The sequence below is a fragment of the Gouania willdenowi genome, chromosome 17 (genome assembly GCF_900634775.1).
Source record: "Gouania willdenowi chromosome 17, fGouWil2.1, whole genome shotgun sequence".
NCBI classification, from domain to species: domain Eukaryota; kingdom Metazoa; phylum Chordata; class Actinopteri; order Blenniiformes; family Gobiesocidae; genus Gouania; species Gouania willdenowi.
In genome coordinates, this window is record NC_041060.1 from 1,124,065 (window position 1) to 1,145,007 (window position 20,943).

General features: G+C 35.1%; 1 protein-coding gene across 1 annotated transcript in view; it reads left to right on the top strand.

Moving 5' to 3' along the window:
- The first annotated feature begins 485 nt into the window (after positions 1-485).
- Positions 486-20,943, top strand: part of LOC114478837 (nuclear receptor ROR-beta-like) — a 29,797-nt gene continuing 9,339 nt past the window's right edge. Inside the window, exons 1-3 of the mRNA XM_028472124.1 lie at positions 486-877; positions 17,954-18,039; positions 18,148-18,289. Of these exons, the coding sequence (XP_028327925.1) occupies positions 871-877; positions 17,954-18,039; positions 18,148-18,289 (235 nt within the window). The 5' untranslated portion in view covers positions 486-870. The remainder of the gene's footprint in view (positions 878-17,953; positions 18,040-18,147; positions 18,290-20,943) is intronic.

A 20,943-nucleotide genomic window follows, 5' to 3' on the forward strand; every position in this document is an offset into this window, starting at 1 on the left:
ACATGTTTCCCTCATTCTGTGTTTCTGTTCCTTACTTTTGTATATTAATTATTATATATATATGTATGTATATTATTATTAATAATAATAATAATAATAATACTAATAATAATACTAATAATAATAATAATAATAATAAGGATGAATATGAAACATATATGAGTCCCCTCTCATTCTGTGTTTTTGTTGTTGTTTTGCCATTTTTCTTCTCAAATTATGTGCGTTTGGAGTCATTTTGTGTGTGTTTCCCCCCTTGTTTTTGTATATTATTATGGTTTAACAAATTATAAATTAATAAATTATACTATGTATTTTATTTTCTATTTTTGTAGTTGTTTTTGGAGTCATTTTGTGTTTCTTTTCTTTTCTTTTTGTAAATGATTATGTTTATATGTATTATTTTGTGTGTTTAATAAACATCTTTTTCTTCACACATTGTCACTAAGCCACCTTAAGCTCGCTCCCGCGCTGCGCGCTCCCGTGAGCGCAGCCGGAGGATCTGACGGAGAGTGAGATGAGATCATGTGAGAGTCCATGCTTGGAGAAAGTAGGTTAGCAGGGTAGACTGAGAGGAAAGCACGGCTGAAGAGGAGTCCAAACGCCGCTCCTTGCATCGCATCAACCGAACCGAACCGAACCGAACGCGGCTACGATGTCACCACAACACGCTCGTGACGCGTTTTTATTCTGCTCGGATTTGACAGAGCGATAAAAACAAGAGGCTGTTTTTCTTCTTCTTCTTCTCACGGCTTTTTGTTTTTCATTCTGTGACAGCCATCTGCAGCAGAACTTATTCCCACTTTTGTTGTTTTTTTCACCGACATTAACCACATGTTCTGACGCCCTTTAAAACAACACCAGGAACACCAAATGAGAGGTAAGATCAATGCTTATTATGATGTATTTATTTTAAAATCTAGAATAAATGCGTGTGTTTTTTTGCTTCAAACTGGTTGGACCCACGTGTGCGCGCACGGTCACTTTTGCGTGCGCCTCTTTTTTTTTTTTTTTCTTTTTTTTTTTTTTTTCTTGCACATTAATTGAGCACAAGAATTTAAATCGTGCACACGCAATTAAAAGAGCACTGCACCGTTTCATAATGAGGATTAACTTTACGCATTAAGGAGATTCTGATGTTTCCACGTGACGTGGCTCTGAAATCTAACCTTATAAAGCCTTTTTTTATATTTCTATTTATTCTACTATTTTACATTGTGCTGTGTTTTTATTTATTTAAATATGAGTTATTATATATATTCCAACCATGAGGTTTAGTGCCTGTTAAAATTTGACTGGGGGGGAAACCAACCATTGGTGTTATGCAATGGGGAGAGGGGCGGGGCATGTGTGCAGGTCGTTGTTAACCAAAACTGTAATTATGTAATCGATGCGTTATTTGATCTATACTTAATAATTATAACATGTAGACTTTAAAACTCATATATTCTTATTAAATTAACAACTTTCATCCGCTATAATGTAAAGTACAATAATAATAATTAAGTCCAAGGCAGGGGCGGGCTGTTAGCAGAGCAGGGGCGGGGGGGGTAAGAGCCTGGCTGTTCCACTGACCTAGTTATGTCACACAGCATTATTACAGCTCACAGCGGAGGGAGGGGGGGCTTCACGGAGACAGCGCGCAGACGTGCGTGCGCCACATTGTGCGGCTTCAGACACCGACTGTGGTCGAACTTGACCATTGACTGAACAACGGTCGTTAATGAGAATTAAATTTAATATAAACAGACCATTAATGATCAATTTATTTATTTCATGGGTATTTTTATCAGGCAGTCATGTTGAGATCAATATTTATTTCATTAATATTTTATTTTTAAAGAAAACTACAAGAGAGACCTGGAAACAACAAGTAATATAATACAATAATAGTGAGAGTCACATGATCAATATTCATGTCAGCATTTAGAATAATGACCAATCTGAGAATTAACAGGAAACAACAAAGGGTTTGTGTGTTTGACTAATTTCCTTTATTTTTGTCTATTTCTGTTTTTGTTTAGTATATTTTTCGCCCACACGTTGTTTTTGTTGTTTTGTGCTTTTTTTTGTTGTAATTTTGTTCTAATTTTTGTGTCTTTGGAGTCTTTTTTTTTTTGTGTATTTTTGTCATTTTGGAGACATTGTTTTTTTTTTTTTTTTTTCCTATTTTTTGTAGTATTATGAGTTTTTCTTGTCATTTTGTCTGTTTTTAGAGTCAATTTGTTTTGTATTTTTGGAATTTATTTTGTTTGTGTATTTTTGTTGTCATTTTGCATATTTTTCTCTTATTTTGTATGTTTTTTGTCATTTTGTGTGGTTTTGTTGTCATTTTGGGGACATTGTGGTGTATTTTTGCTTTTATGTTATTTTTTTGTATCTATTTTTGTTTTCGTTTAGTACATTTTTTACCCACACTTTTTCTGCAGTCATTTTGTGTATTTTGGTTCTTATTTTTGTCTTTGGAGTCAATTTTTTGGTATATTTTTGGTGTTTTGTTTTTTTTTCTTTATTTGTGTGTATTTTATTTTTATTTTTGCATATAAAGGGGCATCATCGGACACAGTTTGCATGAATATTATGATGGAGATTAAAAAACAAATACTTTTGGAATTTTATACAGTACAACAAAATACTTAATGCATTTTTCTTTTAAATTGGTAACTTTTTGATTATTGTTTTGCTTTTTTGTTGTTGTTGCTCATAATAACATTTAGCATTGTTTTATTGATTTTATGTTTAAAGTTTACTTGGTATCAATTTTGTATCTACTTATGTGTTATTTGCTGGATTTACAAATAGCACCAGAATAAACAGAAATTAACAGAGAAAGTGACAAAAATCAGAATAATTAATCTTATAATAGAGATTTAAACTGGTTACAATGCTCAACTGAACAGAGCAATAAAAATCTGTTTCTTTTTTTCAGTTAAAGAGGAAATGCTCTCAGGGGGGGGGGGGGGGGGGGTCCTTCTCTGGCAGGAAGTCTGAATATAAACCAATGTAAACAAACGGTGGGCACGGCTACAGCTACGGCTGCTGCTATAATAGTCACACAACCTGTTGTTTCCTCCTCAGAGACGCACATCTGCTTTTTTTTTAATCTCAATTCAAACATGCCTTCACATGTTTGCAAGTGCAAATCCCTTTAGTTAAATTGCCGAGTCATTTCACAACACCGTGCATATAAATTCAGCATTTGTGTCTTCTGCAGCGCTGATGCTACACTTAGTTACAGATCATATATGAGAAGAAAAATAAATAAATCACAAGACCTTTCATGAGACTAAAGTCACGTCTAGTACAGGAACTAATAAACTCTATATACCATGGCTTCCTCTCATCCCTCTATTTGCATCATTTAAAGCAGTGTTTTTCAACCTTTTTTGAGCCAAAGTGCATCTTTTGTTTTTTTATTTTTATCTTTCATATTTCTTCTTTCAAATAAAAGGTGTAATTAACAATCTGCAGTCGTTCTTATCGAAGAGGTTTTAAATGAACAACAAAAATCTATTACGATCTTTCACAATTCTTTTTTCAAATAAAAAGTGCATTATGCAGTCATTCTTTTCTTTGTCTTCAAAGTGTTTGAATACAAATCAAAAATCATCTTTTGCATAATTGATGCACGCTGTTGGAGGGATAAAAGTATGTGTAAAAATTTATTTTTTAATATTATATTTATATAATATATAAATACATTATATTTATATATTTATTATTAATATATACAGTATTTAATATATTTATATAATTAAATTTTGTTTTGTATGGTTATGTCATTATTTTATTTTTTATATCTGTTCCTCCTCAGAGTAAGTAGATCAGTCCTAAAGTGCAGTAAATATCACATGGTGTTTTTTATTGTTCATTTTTTACAAGATTTTTATGAATATCACAGGTTAAGGTCCTGTAGCTTTATTTGCAAACATGCACAATTAGTTAAATAGTTTAAAAAAAAAAGTTTTTTTTACGACAATTAGGTTCAATTTATTAATTTCACACGTGTGCCGCGGCTCAGTGGTTGAAAAACCATGAGTTAACGTACTGTAAATCCCTGAATGCACCATCAGCCTGTTTCAGAGGCGACCAATAGCGTTTTATTTAAGAGACTCATGAGTGAAATGTTCTTGTTTTAACAGAAAACTTTGAAAATAAACAGCAACTACAAAGAAAAAAAACACGTTTATTAAAGTAAATGTAAATGAGAATGCATGCGCTGATGGCCGCATGACGAAATGTTGAAATAAGTTGGGCTTTAATTTAATTTAATCAGGCTAAAACTGCAAAAAGCAAAAAAAAATATTGAAAAAGTTTGGGAAAAAAAAGCTTTAAGAAATGTTGAAATTCTTAAAAATTTGGAAAAATAATATAAATTGAAGTTATTCTTTGAAAAAGTTAAAATAACAACTTTTTAAAGGTTGTAAGATTGAAAAATGGCTGATTTAAAAGTCAAAGGAGAAATTAAGTTAAAAATTAATTGTTGAAGTGGAATGTAAAATGGTACAATTTCCGAGAAAAGGTGGAACGATTAAAAAAAAATTTTAAAAAAAAGATTTAAAACCCTGAATGTAACAGAATGAGCAAAAATTAGCTGAGTGTTTTATGACCATGATTGTTGCAATTGTTGTATTTTGTTGGACTGTCATATTCATAAAGAAACCTAACCTAAGATAACCTGGTTGAAGAATGTGGAAGCTGGAATTATTTATTATTATTATTAATAATAATAATAATAATAATAATAATGATAATAAAGAGGACGGATCACTAGAAGCTGCTTATCCTCATTAAATAAAAATGTATCTGCCCTCACATATTAAAGATATATAAGAGAAGAGTAATCATGTAGAAAGTATCGTTGGAATGTTTGCGGCTCTAATAAAGAAGGTAAACTTGTTGTGAGTCAGTAAAGTTTCACATATTTTTACTGCTGTAATGTACGACTGTGTATATTTATGAGACGAGCTTGTGTTTCACTGATCCTGCCTGTCTTTTATTTTTAATTTAAAGTTAATGAACAGGCTTCCACAGAGTCCTGTAGCCTGGGGGGTGGGGGGGGGGGGCAGCATTCCTCCTGTTATTGTCTCTGTACACACATCAGCCTCTTTTATTATTATTATTATTATTATTATTATTATTATTAATAAATAAAGGTTCCAGAGAGCAGGGACCCCCACTGTACCTGAAGGTGGTTGAACACAGACATGAACATTGAAGAACAGTCATGTGGAGACAGGACCATCTATAAGGGGGAATAAAGGGGAGAGATTTTTGGGGTCCATCCATAAAGTCAGTAAAATGATGGTCCATTGTTCTATGAATCTGTGATAACCACATTTATTTATTCATCTGAATAATATCCACTGTTATCCAGGAACGTTTATTATTATTATTATAGTCATCTTAAAGATGGAAATCCTGGTTTTAATCACTAATAAAATGGTTCAAAGTGACCAAAAATGGTGGAAAAGGTGTTGAAATGGGATTTTAAAAACCACAGAAAATGGTTAAAAGTGCAAATTAAAGTGGATAAAACAGACAGAAAAAGTGGGTAAAATGGGTTCAAAGTGTGAATATTGCAAAATTAGTAGGAATAATTAGTTTAAATTGGTAAATAATGGGCATGACAAATGGAGTTAAATTGGCCAAAATAAGCATGAAATACAGTGAGAATAGGTTAAAAGTTGCAATAATGGGTCAACATATGTGACATTATGTGTAAAAGTGGTGAAAATGTCTTGAAAGTGGAAAAAATGTGTAGAAAAGTCATTGAAATGTGATGTAGAAGTGTCAGAAATAGGAGTAATGTAGCAAAAATGTATTAAAAGGATCAAAAACATGGCAAGAAAAATAGGTTAAAAATGGAAAGTTTGTTGTAGTTGCAGAAAAAGGGTAAAAATAAACAAAAATGATTGTAAATTAAAATATATATATATATATTCTTAGTTTCTTGAAAGCATCCCTCTCAGTGTCTCACGAACCCAAATGGGGTCCTAACCCCAAGGTTGAGAACCCCTGTGTCTATGTGGTGATAAAGATAAGTGAACAGATGCACAATCAATGATTTTTTTATTTATTAATTTAGGGGTTGTTGTTTTCTTCTGCTCTAAGTGAATTAGCCTTCATACAGATAACACAGTTCCACATTTAGCATTATGTTAATAACAACGTTACTGTGTGAACCACTGAAGTGTTTGTTCTAGATTTAACTCATAACGCCGTTCTATGGACGTCACAGCGTGTATAAATACTGCTCTTTCTCTGCCGTCGCTTCTCATTAATCACATTTATGTTGCATATATTAACACGGTTAATGTGTCACTGAGTTATCCTCATGTGAACTGCAATATTCATAGTTGGTATTGATGAAACTCAGTGTATAGTAAGTCCATAGTGTCAAACTCAAAGCAATAATCAGCGTTTTAGAGCCTCTAATCAGATTATGTGGAATATTTTTGCACAAAAACATTGATCCTTATGTTAAAAAAAGGCTGTGTTGACATTTTTCCAGATGCATCAGGTGGGCGGCGATAATGTTGTATATTTTAGATATTATTTAGTTGTTTGTCAAATAAATAAATACATAAATACAGTGAATGTGTTTTTATTACTTAAATATTAATTGTCAAAGGAGAAATGAAATATAAAGTAACTGTAGTGGTGTGGCTTACTCAATAAATAGAAATGTAAAAAGTAAAATGGTAATTATTATAATAATGTAATATATCGGGGTGTCCTGATACAACTTTTTCACTTACGATACGATGCAGATATTGTTTAAGGATTTGGTCGATACCGATACTTAAACCCAAGAAGTTAAACACTAGTTTAACTTAAACAATAGAATAATCTACAATTGAATAAAATGAAAAAAATAACTGAAAAATAACCTTAATTAATATAATAACAAAAAATACAACATTTTAAAGTTTGAAAAATTACTCGTTTCACGTAAACAAAAACATATTCTACAATTAAATCAAATAAATTAAAAACTGAAAAATCACCTTAATAAATAAAAAAAACTTACAAAAAATACATAATTTTTAAGTTAAAACAAATCAATAGTTTAACTTAAACATATTCTACAATTTAATAAAATGAAAAAATACTGAAAAATAACCTTAATAAATAAAATAATTTACAAAAAATACATAATTTTAAAGTATAAAAAATCACTAGTTTAACATAAACATTTGAATTTTCGACATTTGAATGAAGCAAAAAAAAAAAGACAAAACTGAAAAAAACATAATTTTAAAGTAAAAAAGATGACTAGTTCAACTTAAACATAAGAATATTCTACAATTGAATAGAAATAACCTTAATAAATTAAAAAAAAAAAAAAATACATATTTTTAAAGAAATTAAAACACTAGTTTTACTAAAACATTAGATTATTTTACCATTAAATAAAATAAAAACTGAAAAAATAACCTTAATAAATCAAAAAACAACCAAAAGATACAAATTTTTAAAGAAAAAGTAGTGGAGATAATATAATCCAATACATGTTTTTTGTTTTTGTTTGCTAAAATCAACATTGGATCAGGATATATAATATAAGTAAGGGTGTCTTTACTAATATGATAATCAACTAAAGTGTGTATTAAAAATGTTTACATATGGTTATAATATATAATACAACAAACCAACCTAACATTCATGTTTGGACAAAAAAAATGTAGTGTGTTTGCATGATTCATCGTCTAACGCATCTTATACAGTGGACACAGTTACAGTAAGAAAATGTGAATAGGGGAGGGGTCCTCTCTGTTTATGACTTTACATTATCAGAGTGCAGAGATGATGTGTGTGTGTGTGTGTGTGTGTGTGTGTGTGTGTGTGTGTGTTTGTGTAACTCTGGCTCTCAGCACTGAGCAGGAATAGCACAGGCCGAGAGGAGGGGGTGGGGGGGGGGGGGGGGGGGGGGGTGTTGAATAGTTGACATTGAAAATTTGACATTGCATGGATTAGGTGAACCATTCACAGCAACGCCAAACATGATTTCATTAGTTTTATCCATTTCAATTATTATTTAAAGTGCACAGGGAGCTTTATTATGTTTACTTCTTTTTTTCAGTTTTTTTGCTGTTTAAAAAAATATCCAGACTTTTATTTTACTTTTATTTGGACATATTTACTCTGAATATGACCTTATGGCTTAACTGATTACATAATATGCACAACTATAACATCACATTTCACTTTCACCTTAAAACAAGTCAACTCTTCCTCACCCCTTCCATTGTACTACCCTGACTCCCTCTCCCTTGTTCCCTTCCCCCTCACCTCAGTGTAACACTGGCCTCTCTTTTTATATTCTCCCTTTAATAAAGTATTTCTTACCTTTCCTTAGGGAGGGCTGCTGATGGTCACAATTATGCAATAAAATACATTCATTTATATAATTGCAATAAGAAACGATTGCACTTCTTGTAGTGTTGACCTTTGACAGCATGTGCAAAGGAAAAAAAATTAATATGACGTTTTCTTTTCATTTTTTATTATGTTTTGAAAAGCATCTACTAAAAAACAGCTGACAAAATGTATACTATATATGTATATTTACATCAAAAATGCATAAAAAGTACAGACTGTTGATACAACCTCCTATACAACTGTTAACTTGCTTTTACTTTCTTTTCTATTTCTTTTTTTGAATTTTTTTCCACTGGTTTCATTTTGTTGTTATATAACATCCCAGTTTAGTTTAGTTTTTCTATTGTGAGATAAAATACGTGTTTAGTTAAGGCTGCACAATTAATACAATTTTAATCGTGATTATTGCGATTTTGGCCACCGTGATTAAATTACCCTGATTTTTTAATTTAAAATGCGGCTTTTTTAAATGTGTATATATATTTATATAAATCAATTATTTTACTTTGCAACAGTACAGTATGTACAAGACAATGATGAAGACAACAGTGTAAGATCCCAAAAAGACATTTAAAAATATTTTTAAAAAACCTACTTTTTACTCGTTTAAAGCTTTTCTTTTGCACTCTACACTGTTCACTAGAGCTGAGTAAAAATCAATTTCATTGACATTTTCCAAAATTGATTCATAGACATTGAAATCGATTTTTAATTTTTTACCCTAACCCCAGTAGTCTCATTTTATAGTCTGACGTTAGCAAAGCCGATTACTGCACCTGCTCAACGCAATAGTGCATTGAATTCAGTGAACACATGACAGACGAAGCTCGCCTAGGGGTGTAAAAAAATCTATTTGGCGATATATCACGATATTTCCTTGCTCGTTTATCGTATCGATCCAAAAAACGTCCAAATTGATTTTTTAAATCACGTTTTTTGAGGAAAAAACTAAATAAAACAGAATCAGAATCTGTTGTAAAAGCAAAACTTGAACTTTTTTGAAAAATGTAATTTGACAGTTTGATAAACATACCATCTGTTTTTGATATTTGTCCTTGAATTACTGTTAGTTACCATTTCCTTTAAAAAAAATTAAATAATTTGAATGTCACGCAATGTTATACTTGTAAAGGGTAAAATTTGTAATTATTGATATCGTGATAAATTGTATTGTTTAGTATTGGGGTTTATTGGGATATATCGTATCCTGAAATACAAATGGTGTATCGTATCATCAGATTCATGGCAATGTACTGCCCTAAAGCCAGCCCAACTTAAGTCAGAAGTTGGAACCATCTCATAAATATCCAAATAAAATTTAAAAGATCAATACTGAATCAAAATCAAATCGTGATTAATCGATTCAAAACCTTATTAATTGAAATCGAATTCGGATATTGGCCATGATACCCAGCTCTACCGTTCACATATTGTTTGTGATTAAAATATTGATCAAAAATAATGGTAATTATCATTTTGGCCATAATGGTGCAGCCCTATGTTTAGTGCTCTGTTGAGCTTGTTCCACCTTAAAAGTGATCTGTAGCGAGTGGAGCATGAGCCTGCCTTCCTCCTCCCTCTCCCCCCGCAGTGAGAAAGTGTGTCAGTGGGACAGAATGTCCACATGGACTGACAGGCTGCAGTAGGAGAGCGATGGATGACTCAGCCAATAGAAGAGAGGCTGGGAACCATGCTCGGCCTTAGGGGCGGATGGAGGGTTTGGGTGTAGCTGAGAGTGAGCGTGCTGAATGAGTGGTGAGGAATGCTCACAGACAGGAGTTATATAATCCACAGCGGACGGGAGGGGAGGGGTGGAGAGGGGAACCTGAGAGGAAGAGAGGAAGGGAGGGAGGAAGATATTTTTCCATCGCATGTCTGCAGCTGTCTTGATCAGTCGAGAGTATATTTCAGTCGACGGTTTTTATAAAAGAGAAAAGCTCCTCTGAGTCAGTAGACGGTGAAGAAGTGGAAAGTTACATGTCCAGTGTCTAAAAATGCAACAATTCTACCTCCTCAACCACGAAATCTGAAAAAAAGGCTTTTTTAGAGAATTTTTGCAGACTAAAAACAGTAACTCTTTATTTGTAGTCACATTACACACACACAAAGACTCCGTCTGTCTAATAGTCAGGCTGAAAATAAAACCAACTTCATGGGTTTCCATTACAGATTTTCACAAAATAAAAGCCATATTTCTATAGTTTCGACAAAGTATAGTTCAGCTTTGAATGTGTTTCCATTGAAGGTTGTTTTGGGTTGGAGCCTCGTAACTCCCGTTAAATCTCATCCCGTGAGACTTCGCTGCCTTCTTATAACCTCGTTATAACATTCCTCATTCCTTTGTTGTTTCACGTCTAATGTGACAGTCACAATTTTTTAAGTTTAATGCTATGAAATGTTTCCTTTTCTATCCACACATGTTTTCTCGGAGAGAAGTAGTCATGGGACCAGGTACGTCACGTTCTGTGACATGTATTTGCGGGAAAAATGTTTCCACAACGCTTTTGCGACACATTTCAATACAGAAACAACTGAAATTCCTCCTCATGAAAGAGAAAAAAGTTTTTAGCGATATTTGAGTGTTTTTTTTTTTTAATTCAGGTGTTTCCATTATTCTGCTATTTAGATTTTGTGCTTTTCCAAGGGTAATAGAAACACAGCTATTGTTCCTAAGTAGTCTTTTGGGTCACACGTTGTTTGAAGTTGTATACATAAGGCTGACATTATGCTGTCATTATTATGACATGACACATGTCATTAGCATGAATAAGGTGTCATGAAATCTGTTGTTCATTGCCCTAACCCTTTGTTACCCTAACCCTTCATTACCCTAACTCTTCGTTACCCTAACCCTTTGTTACCCTAACCCTTTGTTACCCTAACCATTGGTTACCCTAACCCTTTGTTCAATCAATCATCAATCAATCAATCTTTATTTGTATAGCGCCAAATCATAACCAATGGTATCTCAAGGCACTTTACAGTAGAGCAGTCTTAAGGACGGACTCTTCATTTTATGGATACACACATATGCATATATACGTATATACACATACATATGTATCCCACACCCAACATGAATTCATCATGGCGGCAAGGAAAACCTTCTGTTAAGCAGCAGGAACCTTGTGTGGATCCCATTCCTATGATGAACAGCCATCCACGTTATGCTGTGTTTGGTGTGTGCAGAGAAAAGGGTGGAGACAGAGCCGCTGAGTCTCTGTAACTCCACACTGAGGATCCCACGGACCTGCAAGACAAAAGCCAGAAGGAGTACAGGAGCAAACACACAAGGGAGTAAGCAGACATAGAGGGAGTGTTTGAAAGAGGAATGGGACCCTCTCCGGTCCCTCTCTAACCTAAATGACCTCTCTCTTAACGCCCTCTCCAACCTCTCTCCAACCGAGCATGCCAGACCCCCCCCCCCGGCAGTCTATGCCTATTGCATCTTAATTATGAGCTATGAGCTGGTTCCTAACTAAAAGCTTTATCAAAGAGGAATGTTTTGAGCCTAACCTTAAAGGTAGAGAGGGTGTCTGCCCCCCGAACCGTGGTTGGTAGATGGTTCCAGAGAAGTGGGGCCTGATAACTGAAAGCTCTTCCTCCTATACTACTTTTAGAGATGAATGGAACAACGAGTAGTCCAGCATTTTGAGAGCGTAGTGTTCTGGGGGGATTGTATGGCACTACAAGCTCCTTGAGATAGACTGGTGCCTGTCCATTTAGGGCTTTATAAGTGAGAAGAAGAATCTTGAATTCTATTCTATATTTTATGGGAAGCCAATGCAGAGAGGCTAATACAGGAGTAATGTGATCTCTTCTCCTAGTTTTAGTCAGTACACGTGCTGCAGCATTTTGAACCAGCTGAAGTGTCTTAAGCGACTTGCTCGGGCAGCCTGCTAAAAGAGAATTACAATAATCCAGTCTAGAGGTAACAAAAGCATGGACTAGTTTTTCGGCGTCGCCCTGAGACAGGATAGATCTGATTTTAGCAATGTTACGGAGATGAAAGAAGGCAGTTCTTGAAGTTTGTTTTATGTGAGAGTTGAAGGATAAGTCCTGATCAAATAGAACCCCAAGGTTTCTAACAGTTGTGCTTTGTGCCAGAGTAATGCCATCTAGGGCAGTTAGGCTAGCATAGGTTTCTCTAAGGTGTCGCGGGCCCAGTACAATGAGCTCAGTCTTGTCTGAGTTGAGAAGAAGAAAATTTTGGTCCATCCAGGCCCTAATGTCCTTTAGACAGGCCTCAAGTTTAGATAGCTGATTTGTCTCACCTGACTTCATTGATACATACAGTTGGGTATCATCAGCATAGCAGTGGAAGTTAACAGAGTATTTTCTCATAACATTACCAAGGGGGATCATATAGATACAGAAGAGGATTGGACCTAGCACAGAGCCCTGAGGAACCCCGTAGCTTACTTTAGTGTACACAGAAGACTTATTATTCACGTGTACAAACTGGTACCTATCAGATAGGTAGGACTTAAACCAGTTTAGGGCAGTCCCTGTGATTCCAAGTAATTTCTCTAATCTCTCTAGTAGAATATAGTGATCTATAGTGTCAAAAGCTGCACTAAGATCTAATAAAACCAGCACTGAGAGTCGTCCTTCATCTGAAGCCCAGAGTAGATCATTAGTTACTTTAACTAAAGCAGTCTCTGTGCTGTGTTGAGCTCTAAAGCCTGACTGGAAGTCCTCGAACAGGCTGTTGTTTTGAAGAAATTCACAGAGCTGAGCTGCCACAACTTTCTCAAGAATCTTTGAAATAAAAGGAAGATTAGATATAGGCCTGTAGTTTGCTAAAGTGCTGGAATCAAGAGTAGGTTTTTTGAGAAGGGGTTTGATTACAGCTACTTTAAAGGACTGTGGCACGTAGCCTATTGATAGGGATATATTTATTGTCTCCAACAAAGATGGGCAGACTAGGGGAACAACTTCTTTAAACAGCTTAGTTGGGATCGGATCTGAAAGGCAGGTCGATGGTTTGGAGGATGAAATAATAGAGTTAAGTTCCTGAAGTCCTATATGTGTGAAACAGTTTAGGTTAGGCCTATTTACATTTAATGGTACAGCAGGCCCAGGTGAAGGCAGGGAGTGGCTAATTTTATCTCTAATCTTGTGAATTTTATCGTTAAAAATGTCATAAAGTCCTCACAGCTGAGGGCTAGAGGAATCATGGGCTCAATAGAGCTCTGACTTTGTGTTAGCCTGGCTACAGTGCTGAAAAGGTACCTCGGATTATTTTTATTTTCTTCAATTAGTGAGGAGTAGTATGTAGATCGACTATGTCGTAAGGCTGTCATGTATTTACTATGGCTTTCTTGCCAAAGTATTCGTGACTCCTCTGTTTTATTGGAGCGCCACATTCTCTCTAATTTACGGGTTGTCTGTTTGAGTGTGTGAGTTTCAGAGCTAAACCACGGAGCTTTCCTCTGACGTTTAATAGTTTTTTCCCTCAATGGGGCAATTGAGTCCAAGGTGGATTTTAGTAGACTAGCAGAGCTATCGACAAGCAGATCCAGTTGAGAGGGGTTATAATTAATATCATAGTTATTTATTGGATGGTGCACTGAGTTTAAGGCAGCAGGAATGGCCTCTTTAAATTTAGCCACAGCACTGTTGGATAGATTTCTACTTGTAACTATTTTATTGCACAGTGCGAGATCCTCTAGGATAATGTTAAAAGATATTAAAAAGTGATCTGATAGCAGAGGATTTTCAGGGTAGACTTTTAGTTCATTAATATCAAGACCATATGTTAGAACAAGATCAAGAGTATGATTTAAACGATGAGTAGCTTGTTACCCTAACCCTTTGTTACCCTAAACCGGAGAATCTCTGCCTTTGATGCCCTATTCCAAACTGGATGGATCCTATTTGTAGGACCATTCAGGGAGTTTCAAGCAGGCACAGTGGTGGCTGACTGCAGTCAGTCTACCCACTACTGGGCTCTGAACATATTACACTCCATACACTGATAGACCTCACAAACCTTTTGATGGACGATGTATGGAACAGAGAAACCAGGGTAACATGCGTCATCCCACGCCCTGCCTTTGACTCCCCATACCAAACTGAATGGTCCAGAACCATTCAGGAGGTTTCATCGAGAAATAATAACCAATGCACCTAACCCCTAACCCCACCAGATCCCTCCACCTAACCCAAAATATGCCAACATAGCTCCAAAGGTGTCATAATTTAGCAAACGACACTTCATGACAGCCTTAATGACGTCTTATTCATGCTAATGACAACATAAGCCTTATGTATGACAAAGGACTGCTTAGAAACAATGTCACCATTAAGTAGTTTTTATTTTATATAATTGTACTTTTATTATTGTATTGTATTGATTGTCATTGGTTTTTGGGGAGGGTTTTGTGTTTATTTGGTGTGCGTATTTTGTGAAGTGTGATTTGTGAGTTATTTGGCCCTCTGTTATAGGGTGGGATGGGGAGGGGAAAAAGAAAATGTTGGAAAATGTATGTGTTGAATGATGCTATCTGTGCTATTTGAAAATAAAAAAGATTATTTTCAGCCTGACTGTAAGACAGACAGAGTCTTTGTTTGCATGTCATGTGACTACTTCCTATCTTGTTTGTGTGCTCTGTTCGTTTGGTGGGGGCCACATGCTGGGCGCGAGGTCATCGCAGTTTATTACAAGTTATCCTCTCCTCATGTGCTCGGTGTAACATTTGTAGAACAGTTTCTTGGCAATAAGTAAATAAAGAGAGAGATACGTGGCGTGGTTTATCACCCTCTGAGCTCAGAATCAAAGATAAAAGCACTTCTCGTAAGGATATACGGAAGCAGTCTGGTTTAATAAATGTCTTGAGGTTGTAATCAAAGAAGATATGTAATATGTATTGTTTAATATGTTATGGTGTCATTTATTCAGACAACCATTTCTGTCTGTCTGCTAATCACTTTGATGTTTTCTTTGAAGTTTCCTTGACTGTTTCAAGCAATCATTTTTGAACAACATGTTAACATTTCATTTATTCAGACAACTGTTCCTCATGAAATCCACTTTGATCTCCTGACATGTTTCGACTGAGAACTGCCAGTCTTCGTCATAGGCGTCTGCTGATCACTTTGATGTTTCCTTTGAAGTTACCTCGACTTCTGCGTAATAATTCCCTTCTTCTTTTTTAAATAATATGTTAAGGTTTCATTTATTCAAACAACTGTTCCTCAGGAAATCCAAACTTCCAAGGAAACATCAAATTGATCAGCAGATGCCTCTGACGAAGACTGGCAGTTGTCAGTCGAAACATATTGGGAGATCAAAGTGGATTTTTTGATGAAAAGTTGTCTGAATAAATGAAACCTTAACATATCATTAAAAAGAAGACAAAAAAATCTTGCAAGATTTATTATGCGGAAGTCAAGGGAACTTCAAGGGAAACATCAAAGTGATAAGCACAGAACAGAAAAATGGTGCAAAATGGTATTAAATAAATATGTTTCTGATGCTTTTTCTTTTGTCACGTTTACGAGACAAAAACACACATCTCACAGACGAGACAATTAAAACAGGGCTGTTATTAACTGTGCTCAAAGCTCACAACATCATAAAATCAGAAATTACAATTAGAGCCTCATTCAGAGCGGAAAACAAAAGCAAAACCAAAAAAAGCCTTGATTAAATTTTATTAAGCCCTGGAGCAGTATTTTATGATAGTATAGGGGGAAACGGGATGACCTTCACAGAGTACAATGAGTAACAGGCGTCCCAATGTGGAGAAAACAAAAAAGCACTGGTGACCTTTACTGGATCAGTAAGAAGATACAAATAATCCAATTTCCCCACAGTTTAATCACCGGCGAATACATAATAGCACAATAAAAACGCCTTGCGAAACCATTTCCAAGTACAGATTTGTAGAATAGAGTCTGAACAATGGCTTGAAGGAACATCTACATTAGTTTTAATTGTGAGAAATGGAATAATTTGCCGGTTTTTAATGGGTCTCATATTTCCCGTGAAGCGTTAGGAGCTGTTGCACGACGTGCTTAATATGGAGTAGCTAATGAAGTGTAATTGGAAGTGTACACTTGCATTTCATTTCCATCAGTAATGGCTCTCAGAGGATGAAAGCCAATATGAAACGGGCAGTAGCAGCCCTCAGTGAATTCTTTCTTCATTTCAGAGAACTTTTAATACAAAACTTGAGCCTCGGTGACTGAATGCAAAACAAAACTCTGTTAATGAAGGAGCCACTTCCTCCCAATATGGGTTAGCTTGAATATTAAGTATTTTGGAATGTAAATCTTTGTCACTGAATAAACCCAACAACCCAAACGTGACTGTTTGCTATCAATGCTATCATATTTTCACTGGCGTTTATATATTTATTTGTTTGTCTGTCTGTTAGCAGGATTGTGGAAGAAATGTTTGTTCAGATGCAGCAACAAACAAGGTTTGGTTCTCTTTGGCAGCAGGGAAGCTTTGTCTCATACAACAGATTTTGACAAAACTTTAACCAAAGATAGACCTTACACTATGGAAGATTCCATCAAATTATAGAGAAGATTTGGATTAATACAATGATTCTGGATTAGTTTAAATCACTTGTGTCAAAGTCAAGGTCCAGAGGCCAAATTCGCCCCTTTTGAGCAGTGATTCTCAACTGGTGGGTATGAATACATGAAATCTCAACTTATACTATTTAAAAATACAGTAAGACAAAATGAATCTATTGAATCTAATGAACAATTTTTTTCCCCATTTTTGCCATACTGTTTTCAAACTTTAGCTTCCTTTATTTTATTTTTTTTGTGCATTTTTCAGTTCTTTTTTACTTAATTATTCTTTCTTTAATTTTTTAGCAACTTTTCATTCAAATAAGCTAACTTTTGCCCAATAAATCCCACTTGTTTTCTGTTTTCCCTACATTTTGGGGGTCGGGACCCAAAAGTGGGTGATGGACTGGACTAGGTGGGTTGTGGGCGCAGATTATAGGTGGTAAAATGAGCAATTTTTTTCATGTGCCCTAGTTTGCACTTCCACGTATCATAGTATATATGATAATCGTATTTAAAGCACCGACGATATTCAAGCAATAAGTGACAGACATTGATCTTACATTTCCTTTATTTTGTGACCAATTTTTATTTAATTTGAGGAATCACTTGAGGAAAATTGTTGGATTTTGGAAAAATTTAGAGTACTTATAACAATTTGAGATTAAAAATGACATGGCATCAAGTGATATAGGCATGGAAAACTGTGAGCCCTGTGAAAAATTGTGCTGTTTTATTAAATTTGTGTATTTGGAAGTACTGAGAAATCTACAACTGAATTAGTTCACACAATGAGTCATGTTTTTCTATCTCTTGCGGGCCGAATTGAGAGTGTCTTGAGTTTATCACATATGCTTTAAAATGTGAATGATCATGGTACCATGACCAGAATGGCGGTTGGTGGAAGTTTTTTGGGCGCTCTCCGAATGTTCTTGTTCCAAACGCAGCAAGAATAAAAAGCTTGTAATAATACACAAGCCCTGTTTCTGAATGTCTGCATTCTGACCTCACTTCCTGTTGTTGCTTTTGCTTCCTGCAGCTCAAATTGAGGTCATCCCCTGTAAGATCTGTGGGGACAAGTCCTCAGGAATCCACTATGGAGTCATCACATGTGAAGGCTGCAAGGTGAGGAAAAACGGAAGGACAACCAACTCAGCCAAGTTGTCTCAAATTATATAATGTCTATATCAAGTTTTAGTGTCACTGACCGTGTGCGTGTGTGTGCGTGATCAGGGATTCTTCCGCCGCAGCCAACAGAACAACGCCATGTACTCGTGTTCCCGGCAGAGAAACTGCCTGATCGACAGAACCAACCGTAACCGCTGCCAGCACTGCCGTCTGCAGAAGTGTCTGGCTCTGGGCATGAGCCGAGATGGTAAACACACACGCACGCACACACACACACACACACACACACACACTCTCTAATTTACACAACTCATTTGTTTAACTACACAACATCTTTAGCTGAAGTGACACCAAACAGGCGAGTCCTTAAATAAGAAAAAAAAATAATAACTCCAAACACAGGAGTTCAAAGGGCTTCAGCAGACACTGACTTTAAGGTGAAAGTAATGGATTACAAGTACTCACGTTACTGTAATTTCATGAGTACTTGTACTTCTTTTTAGTATATTTCTAAATCGTGTTTTTCCAAATTTTTAGGAATTTCAGCTATTTCAATCCATTTCAACATTTAAGAAGTAAACTTAAACTTAAAAATGTAAGAAATAAAAAAAAGATGTTTTTGTAATTAATTTTTCCCCCACTTTTAAAAAAAAACACAAATTTTTCTCATTTGTTTTCGAAACCACTTGAACCAAATTTTCAACTTGTTTTCTCCTTTTACTTTTAAGTTCCATAGTTACAATTTCTACTTTTTCAGTTGATAACTTAATTTTTTAAGAATTTCAGCTATTTCAATCCTTTAAAAAAAAGTCAAGGTTTTATTTTCCAACTTTTTAAACATATTTGCTTTTTGCCCATTAAAAAAAGAAAGAAATTAATTTTTTTTCAATTATTCCACTTTTTCTCTCAAAATGTTCCCATTCATTTTCTTATATCTTGGCTTTTAAAAAAGATGTATATATATTATTAATTGTATAATTGTTCCATTTTGCCAAAAATCACCCAATTTACAACTTCATTCCTCCTTTTACTTTTAAAGCAGAACTAAGTAACTTGCGCTTAGAGCTCCCCCTAAAGGTCCCTTTTGGTTATGTCACTGTCGTAAACACTCTGCACCACCCCGCCCCCTGCCCCACCCCACAGCTACATGCGCACCTTTGCTCTCACCTCTCTAATACAACAATGACACTAAGGGTGCTTTCACACATATAGTACCATGTGACCATGTGAACAGTATGAGGAAGAGAGACAAGTAAAATAAATCAATGATGTGGGAGTAATACGAAAGGCAGTGTGGAAATGTGTGTGTGTTTGTTTGTGTGCTGACAAAGCAGCTCTGAAAATGTATGGATGGATGGATATTTGTGTGTGTGCTGCCTGATGGAGCACTGGGTTGCGAGTGTGTGATTGCTGCTTTCAACTGATAACTTCAATTTTTTTTTATTTTTTCTAACTTTTTCAGAATCTGTAATATTTTTACAAATGACTTACTAATGCACGGTGCCAAAACAACATTAAATGTCAGTTTTAGAGTTCATAAATATATCTATATTTAGAGCCTGGGGATTATTTTTTTTATCTTGAATGAATTCATTGGTGTTATTTTTTTTCTAAAAAAGAATTGTATATTTTGACAATTCTTTTATTTTATGCAGATGCCTTTGTGGAAAAATAAGTTTTCATTTTTAAGTTTATACGTGAGATGTTTACTGTATGTAAGTGAGCCGTGGCAAGATTTATTACCCACAATAAACGTTGGGGGGTGAAACTTTGAGTACTATTTAATTGAGCTAATGTGTACTTGTACTTGAGTAGGATATATTAGTACTCTTTACACCTCTGCACTTCCTAAAAAGCTGCTGTTATGATCAGTGGACACTCGATGCTGTTTACTGTCAGCAGCTGAGAGACAATAAATCATGTGTGTGTAGAAACAGGAAATCATGAGTCGGCCATCGTTGCAACCTGTAAATAGAGACGGGAACACAGAGTTAGTGTGGTTCAGTGAGCAAAACAAACTTTCACAGCCTTAGATTCCAACCTGGCAACTGAAAATCATCCGATGACCAACTTTTTTGGGGGTTTTTTTTTGCTGTAGTTCAGGGGTATCAAACTCATCTTAGTAACGAATGAGTTTGACATCAAGTGGGAATAAAGTGAAGGAAAAAAGCACAAAATCCAGAATTTAAAGCAATTGGTAAAAAATGCCTTGATTGTCAACTAATTTTCTTGAATTTTGCCATGTAATTTACCAGAATTCTGTGGGATAATTTGTGAGAATTTTCCAGCTTTTAAAAAATAAATTAATGTCAAACAATTAATCAATCAATCTTTATTTGTCATTGCACATGTTACAGAGCAACAAAATTTTGTTTCAGTTTCATCCCGTCCAACAAACATGAAAAGACAATCACATATAACATGGAAGGACAAGGGCGTGAGAACTGTGGTTCATCACAAGCGCAGCGCCCTGTATTTAGATGAAAAGTAGGAATGTCTACACTAAATAATGCAGTATTACTTGGCCTATGGGCCTTGAGTTTAACATATGTGCTGTAGTTTAAAGGGCCAGTATTATGCTATTTTTCATCCATCTCCATTTATTCTAACAACCCCAACAACATAGTATTACATTTATTTAGTAGTAAACATTTTCCCAAACTCACCTTTTTTCTGGAGTTTTCAATGCTGCGTGGCATTGGGTCGCAGACACGTCAGATCATCCCATAAAAGCGATACAAGGCGATATAACGGATGCTAAAAGTGAAACTGATTGTGAGCGCTCACACTGCTCTTCGGATTATCTTTAAACTGAACCTAAAAATATTAACTGTGATGTTAATTTGCCGTCACTATGTTTGTTTTACCTGTGAGGTAGTTTAAGAGGGAGGAGCTCACATT